Source organism: Balaenoptera acutorostrata, chromosome 11, assembly GCF_949987535.1.
Source record: "Balaenoptera acutorostrata chromosome 11, mBalAcu1.1, whole genome shotgun sequence".
Classification (NCBI taxonomy): Eukaryota; Metazoa; Chordata; class Mammalia; order Artiodactyla; family Balaenopteridae; genus Balaenoptera; species Balaenoptera acutorostrata.
The window spans coordinates 8245092-8261826 of record NC_080074.1 but is presented as its reverse complement, the minus strand read 5'-3'; the positions used below and the strand labels follow the sequence as shown (position 1 = coordinate 8261826).

General features: G+C 38.8%; 3 protein-coding genes and 1 pseudogene across 3 annotated transcripts in view; 1 reads left to right on the top strand and 3 right to left on the bottom strand.

Annotated features, from left to right (window-relative positions):
- Window positions 1-8871, bottom strand: part of ST13 (ST13 Hsp70 interacting protein) — a 28257-nt gene extending 19386 nt beyond the window's left edge. Inside the window, exons 1-3 of the mRNA XM_007189103.2 lie at window positions 8594-8871; window positions 3334-3391; window positions 1176-1251 (exon numbers count right to left, since the gene is read on the bottom strand). Of these exons, the coding sequence (XP_007189165.2) occupies window positions 1176-1251; window positions 3334-3391; window positions 8594-8703 (244 nt within the window). The 5' untranslated portion in view covers window positions 8704-8871. The remainder of the gene's footprint in view (window positions 1-1175; window positions 1252-3333; window positions 3392-8593) is intronic.
- Window positions 8872-9243: 372 nt separating this feature from the next.
- The window catches only part of XPNPEP3 (X-prolyl aminopeptidase 3), a 61456-nt gene continuing 53964 nt past the window's right edge, over window positions 9244-16735 (top strand). The window contains exon 1 of the mRNA XM_007189104.3: window positions 9244-9428. Coding sequence (XP_007189166.2) covers window positions 9365-9428 — 64 coding nt within the window. The 5' untranslated portion in view covers window positions 9244-9364. The remainder of the gene's footprint in view (window positions 9429-16735) is intronic.
- On the bottom strand, window positions 14134-15113 carry DNAJB7 (DnaJ heat shock protein family (Hsp40) member B7). The gene is given in 7 exon segments (XM_007189284.2): window positions 14134-14201; window positions 14291-14332; window positions 14335-14669; window positions 14671-14743; window positions 14746-14820; window positions 14823-14915; window positions 14918-15113. Coding segments are annotated over 7 exon segments (882 nt in total).
- LOC114238736 (U4 spliceosomal RNA) lies at window positions 14203-14284 on the bottom strand (annotated as a pseudogene).

Below are 16735 nucleotides of genomic sequence, written 5' to 3'. Positions count from 1 at the left end.
ACTAAAGGTATACTACTTGTACAGAATTGACCCCCAAAGATAGCACTAGAAAGAGCTATGCTGCAAACTTCATGATGGACAACTGCATAAACAAAACAAAATAACTGTTATGTATCAAAAAATTTTTTAAACAATAAACATTAGGAGATATTTTTAGCAAAGAGTAAACTTGATAAAAGCAGTTTCCTCTCAACGGTCAAAAAAGAATGAAATTAAAATTGGCTACCTGAAATCAGAATTAACATCCAACAAAAAATTTTTAATCAATTTTTAACAGGAACTGAGCTTGTAACTTTTTCTAATTATAAAACAGCTCGATTGCTGCACAAAATGCTTTTAGATGGAGTTAATTTTTAAAAAAATATTCATGGTAATTGTTAGAAAATTGTAAGATTAAAAAAATTTTACAAAAAGTAAAAGATCTGATTAAGCCCCCAAACAACAAACCCCTTCTAACATACCAAAGATCAACGGACTCAAAATTTGAAAAATGAGTATTTTTTTTTTTAGCTTTTAGATAGGTTCTGTGAATTAAGAGACTGCCCAATTAATAACTGGGATATATATTTATAGTCTCAAAGGACCTCCAAATTTATGAAGAAATTTGTCAGTTTGCAGTCTAAAAAAACCAAACCAAACAAATAAAACCCCAAGCCCATGGCACAGACATCAGTTCTTCTAAACTGAACCAGTTTTATTAACACAGATGCAGGTACTAAAGGAAAATAATTTTTTGGTACTTGATTCAGTTATTGGAAAACTTTTACATATGTCTAGAAAAACCTGGGTATCCGACCCAACTTATTCGAATACAAATTTCATGAAGTCTGAATACTGATCAAGTATTTCCATTAAAAATATAACATCTGCACTGAGATATGCTATAAATACTCTGGATTTGAAGACCTAGTATGAAAAAAGGAAAACAGCTCATTAATAATTTCCCCATATTGATTACATGCTGAAATGTTAACATTTTACATATTGTTTAAAATATATTATTTGAATTAATTTCAACTGCTTTAAATTTTTAAAACGTGGTTACTAGAAAATTTTAAATTTCATATGTAGCTCATGTTATACTTCTATTAGATAGCACTGATTTAATCAATTTAGTAAAAATCAACATAGGACCATATCATGAGATTATCAAATACAAACTACCATCTCCTCACCTAGATCACTCTCCTCACTTGATGGTTCGTCTGTCTTTATGTTTTCCTCTGCCTTCTTACTATCTGTTTTTTCTTCCTAGCAAAAGGAAGGCAAACAATGCTATCAGCATTTAATAACACACCCAACATATATGCTATTAATTTATACCGATTTATGTATAAACTATTCAGATACACTGTATTTCAGTTGTTGATGCTCTTTCTTGTTTTGTTTTGGTAAACTAGCTTTTGTTTTCTATTTTTATTTCTCTTGTTAAATTAAAGGGACTTCCCTGGTGGCACAGCGGTTAAGAATCCGCCTGCCAATGCTGGGGACACAGGTTCGATCCCTGGTCCGGGAAGACCCCACATGCAGTGGAGCAACTAAGCCCATGTGCCACAACTACTGAGCCTGCGCTCTAGAGCCCATGCGCTGCAACTACTGAGCCCATGTGCCACAACACTGAAGCCCGCGTGCTGTAGGGCCCACGTGCTGCAACTGAGTCCAAGCGCCTAGAGCCCATTCTCCGCAACAAAGAGAAGCCACTGCAATGAGAAGCCCACACATCGCAAAGAAGAGTAGCCTCCACTTGCCGCAATTAGAGAAAGCCCGCGCATAGCGATGAAGACCCAACAGAACCAAAAAAATAAATAAATAAAAATAAATAAATAAATAAAATTAAATTAAGTATAGGTCCAGTCCCTCATCCAAACCATTTAGAAAATGAGTTTTAGAATTTTTAAAATTTTGGATTTTAGGAAGCTAATAAAGTGGATATACCATATTATGTAACACCCTTAACAGGCACTGTAGTCCACAACTCTCCATAATCAAACACATTACTACTTTCGCAAAATAAAAATTTTTTAGCAGAGATGTAAGTTAATACAATTTTACCTTCACACGTTTATCACATGGCAAAGTATCTTACCTAGGGCTCAGAATCTACCAAACTCTGACAAATGACTCACCAAAAAAAAGAATTACTACTTCTGAAGCTTTTACTTAACTTCTCTCATTTCACTGTTCAAAGATATGCTAAATAATAAAACAACAAATTTTCTTATCAATTTAAGACAGCTAGTCAGAAGACTCTCAGGAAAAAAACCTTTTAGACATGAAGGCAGAAAATAGGGGAAAAAGAAATTCCAACGGGAGCATTCTTTTTTTTTAAAAATTAATTATTTATTTTCGGCTGCATTGGGTCTTCTTCTTTGTTGTGCACGGGCTTTCTCTAGTTGCGGCGCGAGCGGGGGCTGCTCTTTGTCGCGGTGCATGGGCTTCTCATTGCGGTGGTTTCTCTTGTTGCAGAGCTCGGGCTCTAGGTGCGTGGGCTTCAGTAGCTGTGGCACACAGGCTCAGTAGTTGTGGCTCGCGGGCTTAGTTGCTCCGCAGCATGTGGGATCTTCCCAGACCAGGGCTTAAACCTGTGTCCCCTGCATTCGCAGGCAGGTTCTCAACCACTGCTCCACCAGGGAAGTCCCAAGGGAGCATTAATAGTACATCTTCCCCCACCTCCATCTCTAAACTTTAGATACCAGCAACCTCCTCCTGTTTGTACACACCTTTTTGGCAAATATGCTAAAGCAACTCCATGAACCACACTCAGAAATATCCCTCAGGTGGTAGGGCAGAAAAAATTGAGAGTAACTAATTTGGGCTGTTTTTTCATTTACTTTCCAAATATTAATAAAGTACCTACAAAAACACTATGCTACGTGCTAAGAAACAAACAAACAAACAAAAATGATGAATGGGAATTCCCTGGCAGTCCAGTAGTTAGAACTCAGGACTTTCACTGCCGTGGGCCCAGGTTCAATCCCTGGTCAGGGAACTAACATCCCACAAGCAGCGCTGAGTGGCTAAAAAAAAAAAAGATTAAGACTACAAATGCACACAGTCACAGAGCTTACCACTTACAGGTCATGCATATAACATACATCAAGCATTTATTCTCACTTACTTTATACAATATAGTGAACATTCAACCCCACATTCTCAGTGTTATATCAGATTACAGAGATTTGATGTCCAAATAGAAATTTTACAAAGGTCTTACTTCCAAGTGATTTCTTGGGGAAATCAGGAATGGCAATTTGAGGGCAGAAGGTGAGAAACATCCCTAAGAAACCTTATAGTACTTTATCACTAAACATACAAATGAAATTCATAGCTTACCTTGGTATTTTCTTCCAATTTAGTTTTATGAGTAGCAGGTGGTATTTTACCCCCCATGCTTGAGGAAGATGAAAAAAAAGATATTTGTTTAGAAAACTAAAATTCACTAAGCCAAGCAACATTTATTTATGCTGAGTAAAAGGTTACATATTTAAATAGTTACCTTTTCAAACCTTTAAGGGTAAACTCATTTGAATACTTCAGTATTGTTAAGTTTTTTTCAGCTTAAAAATTTACTTTTAGGATACTGGTTAATAAACATCTAACCCTTTCCTTGTCTCAATAAGTCTAGTAAACTTAATTATATAGCTTCTCTGCCCATTCCCAGAGAAAAAGGAAAAGAGGCAGAGAAACACGCAATGACAAAATCATTTGTACAAGTTGTTAATTTAGAATTCAGTAGATATACTTGAATCCAAAACTTTGAATTTTTGAATCAAAAGTTTGACATTTAGTAAGAATAGCTCAGTTAAATTCAAATAGGCAGTTTATAAAATAACCATTATGAAGTCACAGTGTAATGATTCAAAACACTTGCTTCCTCTGACTAGTACCTACAAGGATTCTTCTTGGTTATATTCATATGCCTCTCACACTGCAGATTTTCTCCTTATCACCTCTAAACTTCACCCATTAGAATTTCTTCTTGACCTTGCAAGCCCTTCTTTCCCAAATACTCCAGGCCAACTAAGTGAATTATACATAAATAACTTAAAAATAAGGAAAAAATAAGACCATGAAGAATTAGTGTTATATGCTCCTTCTGGGGCAGGCTCTGAAGCATATGGGCTACATGCAACAGTCCAGTGATTAAAAAGTTCAGTGGATTAAGAGCACTCCACAATAGTGAGAGCTAGAGATCACAAAGACTTAACATGTGCCTTAAAAAAAAAAAAAAAAAAAAAGAGGCCATTAACTTTTATGTAAAACAGAGATATGTTAACTTGGAAAACAGAAAGGGACCTAGTCCAAAACACCTGTAAGCGTCGATTCTTTATAACTAGAGTTATCAGAGCCATGCTTACATTAATTTCAGTTGGGTGGGATTTCTGGACGTAAGGTATGAGTATACTGGATTTAAATAGATATTGGTTTTCCAAAGTTCTTTTACCAACTTACACATCTATTACCAGTGTATGAGAATTCATCTGTTCCACACCTTGGCCAACACTTAGCTATTGTTCATCTTTTAAATTTTTAGCATTTTTAACAGGTGTGTAGTGGTATCTCATTGTAATCTGAATCTCTTTTCATACATTGGCCATTTTTTAAAATTAATTAATTAATTTATTTATTTATTTATTTATTTATTTTTGGCTGTGTTGGGTCTTCGTTTCTGTGCGAGGGCTTTCTCTAGTTGCAGCAAGTGGGGGCCACTCTTCATCATGGTGCGCAGGCCTCTCACTATCGTGGCCTCTCTTGTTGTGGATCACAGGCTCCAGACGCGCAGGCTCCATAGTTGTGGCTCACGGGCCTAGTTGCTCCACGGCATGTGGGATCTTCCCAGACCAGGGCTCGAACCCGTGTCCCCTGCATTGGCAGGCAGATTCTCAACCACTGCGCCACCAGGGAAGCCCCTGACTGGCCATTTTAAAAGCCTTTTTTGTAAAGTTCACCTCTTGTCCAGCCTTCTATTAGGTTGTCTATCATGTTTGTAGGTGTTCTTTGTATATTCCGAATATGCACATTCTGTCAGTTTTACAAGTTGCAAATGTCTTCTCCCACCCTGTGGCTTGCCTATTCACTCAATGGTATCTTTTGATAAAGCCAACATGAAGTAAAAATATAAATGCAAAGTAACAAATGTAATGAGAAACAAAATTTGCAATTTCTTGTATTAAGAAAAACATGCACCTTTCCCATTCTGTTTAATGTGACAGTAACAAAAAAAATCTTCAGTTACTCAGTACCTTTGATAAGGAAGAATGGCTCCCATGTGCCAATCATTAAATCATTACACAATCCAAAACATCTAACTATGCAATTCAGCAAAGTGAAATGGTTTGATAGGGAACAAGCATACAAACAGGACAAAATTCTTTAAAATTCTATTCTACTGAAAAACTTTTCGAAAGAGCACAGTAATCAAATACCAGTTCTTTACAGTTAAATTTTAATGAAGGCACCAGACTTCCTAAACTGTGTTTTTCCTAAGTTTCAAAATGCAGCATCCAGAAATGTATTTAGAGTGACATCCAAACACAGTCCTAACAGTGTAATTTATGTTAAAACTTTGGGAGGTGATAGTCCTGCCAACTAATGTGTTAAACTAAATCTAATCCTAAGGAAATATCAGACAAACCCGAATTGAGGGAAATTCTACAAAATAACTGGCCCATAATATTCAAAATTGCCAAGGTCATGAAAATCAGTGAAAGACTGAAGAACTACTTCAGAACGAAGAGACATGACAACGAAGTGCAACATGTAATTCTGAAGATTAGATACTATTAATGTATCAGTATCAGTTTCCTGAGTTGATGGCCGTACTGCAGAGGACTGTCCTTGTTTGCAGAAAACACACCCTAAATGGTGTTGGGGACACAGTGTTGGAAATAGTTCAGGAAAAAAGTTCCTTGTACTATACTTGCATTTTGTTTGCAAGCTAGAAACTGTTTCCAAAAAATTAAAAAATTTAAAACTTGGGAGGAAAACCCAAGAGGGTTTATTCATAAACTAGATTTAGAGTTTCTCACATTCCAAATTCTAGTTAACTATTGGAAGGTAACACCAATTTATAGGTACAGAAGTTTCATTTTATGCTTCCAAGATTTAAAACAAGATAGTTCTCTGCCAAAAATTGCAAACTGGACTTTGCCAATATAGGCATTTATGTGGGACCACACAAGACTTCAATCATAATTCTCTTAATTTGGTAACATTAAACTTACTCTGTGCTATATTTACTTACACACATGTACAAAAAACTGGGTGCTATATTTTAAATTCACTGAGGGTACAAATGCATCCTGTTCACTTCATTTAAAATATTTGCTGAAAAGCCATGTGCCATGCACGCACTGTGCTGGAGACTAGAATACAAAGATACTCCCTTTGATCTTAAATTGCCATAAAATGAAAGGATAAAAGTAACTGCAAGATACGAAGTAGACCAAGTTGTGATATAGAAGAAAATAGCATCAGAAAATTCTTCTCCCCCTAGAAAAACAAAAATATTCCAAAACATATTTCTTGGAAAGAATGTAGTCTCCCTGATTCCCACTGACTATTGGGCCAAAATTTTTTTCTTCATATTTCTCTTGTTCAATTTATTAAACTTATATATTCTTAAAACCAAATAAAATTTTAAGCTATAAACAATAGTAGAAATTATGGCAAATAAGCGAATGGACTGTTCTTCAATGTCTAAGCCTGGATATCCATGACTAATTTAGTATGGAGTAGAGGAAAACCTGAGATGGTTTCTACTTGAGGAACCCTAAAAGTAGGATTAGGTTTAGGAATATTACTGGACCTATAAGTCTCCACATTCAGCCCTATCTCCTGTAACTTCGGACTGCTTTAAGAAGACTGATACCAATACAGAAAAGAGAGGAACTGATACACTTCAGAGACTACAATACTTGACAGAATTTTCATACCATAAATCAGAATTCTCTACACAGCCACAATCGCTCCAGCACAAGTTACAACACTGCTTCCAGATGCAGTTAACTTTTTCTTCAGTGTCCTCTCTCTACCTCTCTAGGAGTGGAACATAACATTGTATCCACTCAAAATAACGTTCACTCTTGGTGCCAGATATTTCTTCCTGCAGTATCGGTCCACTTTACCTGGAATTTTAAGAACTTATTAATTGTAGGCTCTTTTCTCCAATGAGTAAATAAGAAGAGGACAAAAGCATACAAATACCTTAAGTGACACTTTTGGATCAAGTTACTCAACAGAGAAAACGACTAAAATCTAGACCTCAATTCCTAGTCCTAAAAATTTTTCTGTTAAAAAGCAGAATTTGCAAAACGGTATTAATTGTTAACAACTGTTATTAAGCTACTACAGTAACTAATTGTAAGCGTTCTCAAAATTTTACATAAATAACATGAGCAAAAATCTTACAGTAGCTAGAAAACTGGTGGGGGGAAAAAGGACTGAGAAACTTCTTAGAGGAAAAAAATTACTATCCCACCAAAGACAACGTTGATAGATTTGAACTTAAGTTTCTTCGTTAGAACAAGCTCACTGGAAGAAATATTCTTTCAAATGTTGGCTCATCATTGGTTCATCTTCCCCTATAAAAATATTACTAAAATAAACAAATCAATGTTTAGGGTAGTACCTTTTAGGAGTCATATTGCTTTACACTATTTATCACCTTTTTACTCGCTATTTATCACCGTGAGATACAATTTGTATGTCATCGCTTTTAAATTCCTCACCAGAGGTACTGACTCTAAAAAATCATCTCGGGGAAGAGTTCCCTTTCTCCCTTAAGTTCCCCTCCAATACGCAGAATACTAATTTCTATTACATGCTAAATATCAAGACGAATTTCTGTACTTATCCATCTGTATCCCTAAATAGATTGTACTTAAAAGTGTTTCCTAGCTAGCATCTGGCACAATGCCTGTCCAATTAATTCCACGCTCGTAGCGCCGTACTCTCGAGTTAAAGATAACAAGAATAGATCGTGTTAACATGTGGGTCCTTGAAAAATCAGTTTTTTAAAAGTGTCTGGCGTGATGGCACTGCCACTATGGAGATACAATAAGCGATTCCCAAAATAATTCTACGCACTTAGAATCACTGTAACTGTAAAAGTAATCAAACACAGCTACCACTTTTATTGTAACTTATTAAATAACTTCCACATTATCACACCACTTTTTAAAGGCACAGTGCGTAAAGGAGCTGCTTCGTGTCACTGCCACCTCAGCAGGACACCAGAGGTTTCAAGAAAAACAACTCCACGCGAAAGCATAGTCTTGCCGCTTTCACCCCTCCCCCTCACGCCTACGGTGCCCTACTGCCCGCAACCATCTGCATCTCCGTATTTCGCCGAAGACACACCCCTGGCGACCTCAGAATGCAGGGAACCCAGCTCTGCCTTTTCCTTCCCTGCCTCTGAACCATCTAAGCTTCCCGATCCTCCACTAGCCCCTCGAGGTCGCCGCCAGGGAGCGAGACTCGCCGCCGAGCTCCAGGTTCCTCCGCCCCGCGCCAGCTCGGGCCCAGCTCGGCCCAGCTCCCCCTCCCGCTGTCCCTGTTCCCTCCCCCATCGGCCCTCAGGCCCAGGTCTCACCTCTCCACCCACTCCCTCAGGAAGCGCATTTCCTCGGTGTGCAGAACGCTCGGGTCTTGCTTGCACATTTTCACGAAGGCTCGAAGCTCGCTCACTTTGCGGGGGTCCATGGTCCGGAGGCGGCGGGAGGCAGCAGGAGGCGGCGAGAGGCAGCAGGAGGCGGCGGGCGCGGCGGAGGCTGCGGCCCGATCCCAAGCCCGGGCGCTAGCGCAGCGTGACCGCGTAAAGGGGGCGGCTGCTGCCAGGCAGAACAGACTAGAACCGCCCCGGCCACTGGCTCCGCCCACCCAACGGTCTCGTGACCCCGGGTCCTTCTCCCGTTCATTCCTACTCCTCTACCGCTGCGCTGCGCACTGGCTAGAATCTTCTAGAAGTGTGGCTGTTCGTGCTGGTGCCTGCCTCTCCATGCACGCATTCTTATCTTCACTCAGAACCAGTGCTCTAGATGGATCAACCTCCTATCCGGTGCTTTCAAGGAGGCGGGAGCTGTCAGCCCCTGCGGGGAGTCATTTAGAATAGAATATTCTGTGATTGTGGCCGTTAAATGGAACACTACGTCATGACGCCAAAATGGCCCTCCGGCCGGAGCGGCGGTCACAGCTCCGGGCGTGACGTCAACATTCTGCGCCCCTGTGGGAGGAAAGCCCGGCGAGCAGCGCCGGCCGGAAGGGGAGGGACACCTGGCCTGGTTTCCGGGCGACTCAACCCTACCGGCCGCGGCTTCTTCGGCAGTTTTCCGTGTTTCCTTCCTGAAGCGCAAGCGTGCCGGTTATGCCTTGGCTACTCTCGGCAACTAAGCTTGTTCCCTCGGTAGCAAGCGCCCGCAGCCTCTCAGGTTAGACTCCCACAGTGTCTCCTTCGGGGCTTGCTCTGAGAAGCCTGAGGCGCACCAGAGGGGTCCAGGTTGGTCTGAGGCGACCCCTGCTTTAGCGGACTCTTCTCCTGGGGTCTCCACTCCCAAACCCTCTGTGCGCTCCTTGGATTTCTCCTCTACCCGCTGCCCCTGGAAAAGGGTGGGCCCGGGGTTCTCTTTGCAGTTGAGGTATTCTGAGAGGTTGAAATGACTGCAGAGAGAAAAGGGTGTGCTGTCTTCCCAGAGGGGCTGTCTTCAAAGTAACTCGGACTCATGGAAGTTGTGTCAGTTATCACACTTGCCCAGGTGACACAGTGTCTCACATCACGTAGCTCTTGTTTCTGTTAGATTAACCTACAGTCGGATTTTCGTGTTTTCAAAGAGTAGACGTGAGAGCTGGCTGCAGAATGTACAAGAAACACATGTTTAGTACTACAGATCCTTTGAGTAGTTCCTCTCAGAAGAGGTAATGTTTGGAAATACTCCTGAGGCTTTTTATGTCTGAAAGCCTTGCTCGAAAAGGCAAGATAGTAAGTCAGAAAGAGAAAAACAAATATCGTGTATTAACGCATATATGTGGAGCCTAGAAAAATGGTACAGATGAACCGGTTTGCAGGGCAGAAGTTGAAGACACAGACGTAGAGAACAAACGTATGGACACCAAGGGGGGAAAGCCGCGGCGGGGGGGGGGGATGGTGGTGTGATGAATTGGGCGATTGGAATTGACATGTATACACTGATGTGCATAAAATTGATGACTAATAAGAACCTGCTGTACAAAAAAATAAAATAAAATTCAAAAATTCAAAAAAAAAGAAAATGTAAAAAAAAAAAAAAGAAAAGGCAAGATAGAGTAGTCCAGGAATGGGGCGGGGCATTTTTTTAGGGTGTATTCTGTCGCGAGCAATTAATGCGATGAACATGAAGCTTGATCGGTGAAAGATGAATCGTCTTTCAGGCAGATCTGCCATTGGATCATATTTTAGTTTTGGGGGCCGATAGGTGAACAATGTGTGAGCCGGAGCATATGGTATTTGACACCAAAGTTATGTCTTGACATGTGTTTCTTATGTTGGTATACCTGAATTTATTGAAAATGGAATGGTAATTATATCGACTTAGGAGCCTTACTCTAAAAAGTAAAAATAAAAAGTAATCATTGTTCAGTGCACAGAACTTGCTCTTTGCTTCTAACAGTTAAGCTCCAGAAAGCTGTCCCTCTCCATGGGAGTAGGTGAATAGATATGCTGTTAGTCAGTCTTGATCACAGAGGCCATAACTTATGATTTAGAGCTGGAACCATTCTTTGCTTGTAACTTTTTTTCCATTTGTTGAGGCTTTGTGTAAAACCTGATTAATCAAGATTTAGGGCTAGGTACTGGATTATACACACCAGTGTCGTGGAAGAATGTAGTCATTATGCTTCATTTTGCTTCAGTGGAATAAGTAAATTTAACCACCTCTCATATTAACATCATAATATACATATATAGGCTTTTTGAATGAATGAATGATCTCCTTGGACCTTCATAAGTCCAGTAATTAGAGCAAATATCATTTTACTGATGGGGAACTGAAACTAACACAATATCACAAGTAGCAAGTCAGGAATGTTAGTTGTATGATTGCCATCTAGTCCTTTTTCTGTTATACCTCTGCTAAGTCTTACTCTGCTTAGTAAAGTCCTTTTTGACCTTTTTATTGAGCCAGAAAGAATGTATCTTCATTCAGTAACTTTTGAGTTAGTAGTCATTGTGGGTGAATCTCCACTCCCCTGGAGTTACAGTCTAGTCAGATGATAGAGAAGCAACAAATAAATGAGAATATATATAGCAAAGGATGGTAATAGAGTCTTGACTCAAGTGACATGGGAGCTCAAGAAAGGCAATAATGAGTTTTAAGTATGTTATTCTGGGATTTTATGAAGTTTTAGAATTTGAAAATTCCACCAACTTTAGATGTTCATAAATAGAACTTGGAATTCTGTGGTGCTCTTGGTTGCTTTTCCTTAGGAAGGCTTTGGGAACAGGGTGTTGAGTACCATAGGTAACTTCCTATTCTACAAAAGTCATGCATTCCTAAAGTGAAAATGCTTTGGCTAATTAAGAGTGTGATTTCATTAGTTGTGATATAGTTATTAACACCTAGTCATTTGAGAAAAAGCAAAATAAAGCATTAATGATGCATAAGTAAGTTTTATATTTTAAAAGACTAGATCATTTAAATATAAGTGTGAGATGAGGAAGGGAAATATTGAAAATATTAAAGAATAAGTAGCAAATAATTTTTAAAAGCCTGTTTGCAGTTAATTCTATTAACATTAATTGAGCACCACATAGGAAAACTAAGCACACAAAAAAAGTTTCTGCCATCATGCGAGACGGACAAAAAAGCAAGTAATTGTAATGTAACATACTTGTGGGGAGAAGGAAAAAGTGTTGATATTTTCTGGGGGCAGAGAGGGGCAAAGAGGAAACGTGGGCGTGATGTCAAAGGTTAGGAGAGTTGAGACTTGAAAGAAGGCTTGAATTCACCAAGCCAACTAGAGTGATGGAGCCATCCTGGCAGAGAATAAATGCAAAGGGCCAGAACTCTGAAACAGAATGACTGGTACAAAGCTTTGCATCATTAATAAGCCTGGAGCTTTTTTGAAATATGTTGCTGCGCATGTTAATAGCCGTTACACCAAAAGGGTTCTGTGGTCAAATAAGTATGGGGAATGCTGCATTTTATAGTGCTCATAACAGGCTATTTCCAAGTCTCTAAGAGGGAAATGTCTTTGGCATTAATTTACAAAATGTATTTGACCATGGAGCCCTTTTTCTCTGGTGAGTCTTGAACTGGTATCCCTTTGAACACAGTTTGGGAAAAGTTGGGCTCAAGCATGAGATGTGTAAGAAGACACATGATAGAAAGTCAAGTTGGGAAGAAAGCTGGTGGCTGGCTCGTGGAGTGCCTTGTATATTATGTTAAGCAACATTGAGCTTTTTCCTCTAGGCAGTAGGAAACGAATAATTTTAAGCTATTGAATAAGATTAAATCTGAATTTTTAGTTATCTGTTAAGAATAAAATAAAAAATGACCAGTGGGCATGTTATTACATTCTCAAATTTTCAGAGACACTGGTTTTTGCTTTTGTTGAAAAATTGCATTTTTTTCTAAGTCTAATTAGTCCCATATGTGTAACAAATAAATTCTACTAAATGTCACATTTTATATAAGTAGCATTTAAAATACTCTGAGCTTTTATGATTTTATTTTCTGCAAATAAGCATTAAATGCTAATTGTCCCCAGTCTCTCCTGTAGAATAAATGAACTTTCCTTCCCACCCACCTACCAACTAAAAATCAAACAAAACAAGAGTTCACGCTTTATTCTAGCAGTCATTTAAAAATAGTAGATCCTAGAATTTTTTCTGGTTTCCAAATTTGTTGCATTGCTATATATCACTGAACTATGTTTTTCGAAAGGTGATTGGGTTTTAAGTGCTACTAGACTATTTGCTCCCATCTTTTAGTCACATTAAAATTTATAGTAATTATATTTCTAAGATAAAAGATTAATATGATCAATAAGACCTTTTTGTTTAAAAAAAAGGAAGAATTCAATGACAGGGAACATGCAGGATGCAAGTCAACATAGGAAATTCTTTTTTTGTTGCTTAATGAATTCGGGTACCTTGAATGTAGCACATCCAAAATTTAACACCTCCGGGCCTATCTCAGATTAATGGCACTTCTCTTCTTTCAGTTGCTAAGGCCAAAAATCCTGACTTCTGTCATACCCCACATCCAGTCTGTCAGCAAATTCCGTTTGGCCCTACCTTTAGAATATATCCAGAGTCTGATCTCTCTTTACCACCACCGCCTCCACCACCCTGGCCAAGCTACTGCAGTCTCTGGCCTGGATTGTGGCAGTAGCCTGCATTTCCCTGCTTTTACCCCTGCTTACTTAGACTCTGTTTTTAATGACAGCAACCAGCGTAGGCCTGTTTAAGTGATGGCAACCAGCGTAGGCCTGTTTAAGTATGTCAGATTATGTCACTCTTCTGCTCAAAGCCTCCATTGGCTTCCTGTCTGACAATTATAACATAGTTCATACTATGATCTAGCAGTCCCTGCATAATCTGGTCTTCTGTTACCTTTCTTACTTCATCTACTTGCTCTCATAACTGGCCACACTGATCTCCATGTTCCTCAAACACACCTTACACAGTCTGCTTTAGGGACATTTCACTTGCTAGTCCTGCTGCCTGGAATCTTCTTTGACCAAATATCCACATGGCTAACTCCTTCATTTCATTTAGATCTTTTTCCTGGCTACCTTAGCTAAAATTTCAAAACTCATTAATCTTTGCTGTTCTAAATTCTTAATATCACTGTTACCACAAATTCATCTTTTTCTAACATACCTAATCCAAACAGCCACTCATCAGATGTTTACAGTCCTGCTAAATACGTTAAAAACATAATCTTAGTGTGGTATTAAACAAATATTATCTGCAAAACTCTAACAGAAACACACAAAGATGGTGTGATGAATTGGATTGACATATATACACTAATATGTATAAAATGGATAACTAATAACCTGCTGTATAAAAATATAAATAAAATTAAATTTAAAAAAACACATAGAGAGTTGTGTTCAAATGTTATATGAACATAATGTGTCTGAAGAGTCAATTTAATGATTCCTTTTAGTTGACTTCTTCTTCTGTACCTCTTTATGCTTCTTTTTTTTCCTCTTACCACCTTCTTTGGGAAAAGTTGTCAATTAGCAATAATTGCGCCTTGGATAAACCTCATTGGCTATGATACTGCCACTGCACAAAGCTTACCACCTTCTTTGAATCCTGCTGAGAAAATAGAGGGATTCCAGTTGCAAAAGTATATTGAGATACATGTTTGGGGCTGCAGGACTTTGGTGAATAATTGTTGAATGACCATCTTCTCCAATTGCATTCCTCAGCAAAGCTCTCTCCATCTGCCATACCATTTAAAAGAAAGGACTTCAACTCACCATCGTCTTCGTCTCTTTCTTGATCATTCTCAATAATTCTCTTTGTATTGGTATTTCTGCCATTAACAATTTTACCTGAAGTTGTAACAGATATGTAGTTGCCCATCCCACTGTTGTCAAATGTCAGGGAAGAGAATGAATTAAGGCCCTCATGGCCCAGTGAACCACATGGTATATATCCTGTATCATATGAAGAAAATCTCGAAAGCTGGATATTCACTGGATGTAGAGAAAAAGGATCTTTCACCTCTGTTTCTGCTTCCATAGGAGCTTTTGGATTATTTAAAAGGTCTTCAAGCAAGTCTGTAAAGAAACGAAATGATAATGGGTCCCTTTTACGAAAAATTTCTTAAAGACATCATCTGGCTTACGGAATGTGAAGCCATACTCAGAAGAATCATCAAAATGACTTCTGCCTCCACCATTTAATCCTTCTTTGCCGTATTATCATAAATGTCCCGTTTTTCATCATTTGATAATACCTCATATGCCTCAGCTACTTCTTTGAATTTTCTCTCGGCTTCTTCTTTATTTTCTGGATTTTTATCAGGGTGCCATTTAAGTGCCACTTTTCAATAAGCCTTTATAATGTCCTTAGGTGAAGTATATCTCTGCAATTCTAGAACTTCATAGTAATCCACCATGTTGTAACAGATGGTTGGAAAGGGGTGCTCGGGGTAGTGAGAACCGTGGTTTCCTCTCAGCTTAGGCTCTGCTGGTGATGGTGGTAGAGGCAGTGACTGCAGATAGGCACATTTTTACATTGAAGACAATGTTATTACCATGGACCACTGCTAGGAGATATTAGGATACTGATTATATGGCAAGCAGAGTTACAAGCTTGTGTCAGGGAGGGCTGCATTATGGTGTTATGGGGTTGGGGTAGGGACTAGACCTTCCAAACAGAGCTAGTCCAGAGTCATACCAGACCATCCTTAACCCTCTGGACTGTTTCCCCTATATTTTCCTGGAAGCCTCAAACAGTGCCTTATAAACCAGTGGGACCTGTTGTTGATGGCCACAGCATGCCCCTTGCATAATATGACCTCTGGGTTACTGAGCTTTAATAACTTACTGCTCAGTTGTTCCATGTTTTGGTTTGAAAAAATGAAGAATTTATGAACTATGAAAAAATATTCAAGCACTTGACATATTTATTTCAACCTTAGTAAGTCATTGTATTAGCCCTGAGGCTACCGTAACAAATTACCACGAACATGTCTGCTTAAAACAACAGAAATGTATTGTCTTACAGTTCTAGAGGCCAGAAGCCCAAGATCATGTGTCAGCAGGGCTACACTCCTTCCAGGGGCACTAGGAGAGAGTCCGTTCTTCCCATCTTCCAGCTTCTGGTGGCTATACATATTCCTTGGCTTGTGGCCACATCTCTTCTGTTTCTGCCTCCATGGTTACATTGCTTCCTCCTCTTCTGTCTCAATTCTCCCTGTGCATTTCTCTTACAAGGACACATGTCATTGGATTTAGGATCAACCCAGATAATGCAAGATGATCCGTTCATCTCAAGTTCCTTAATTACATCTGCATAAACCCTTTTTCCAAATTAACAGTCACAGGTTCTGGAGATTAGGATGTGGACGTATCTTCTGGGGACCACCATTCAAGACATTGCAGTAATAAAATCATTTTAGTGCACTGAGGCAAGCTTATTTTTAATGGAATAGGGCAGCAAAAATAACAGTCACAGAAAGAATAGTATTTAGTGAAATTTCTATATACATTATATATGTCTGTTTATACTAGGTTACTGTGTAAAATATATTTCTTACTGTGGGTCTTGGTTTTAAAAATTTGAAAGCCACTACCTAATATAACGGCTTTATTTCACAGGTGAAGAAATAAGTGCAGAGGAGTTATGTAACATGCCAAGATCACGTAGATAGTAGAACTAAACTAGAACTAGCACTTTTTTCTGCTATACCATGCTGCCTTTAATTCTTTGTCTTAGATTGCCTTCCGGAGTGCTTACTTATTTCCTTCATTTTTCTCTATGGTCGCTTCTTCTTTCTTTTTTTTTCAACTTTTTTATTATGGAAAATTTCAAACATATACACAAGTAGAGTAGTATAATGAACTCTGATGTACCCATCACCCAGCTTCAATAATTATCAACTCATGGCCAGTCTTGTTTCATTCAAATCTCTATTCATCCTCTCCGCAATCCACCTCACCCCCATATTATTTTGAGACAAACCTGAGATCATATCACTTCATCTGTAAATATTTCAATTTATATCTGTAAAAGATA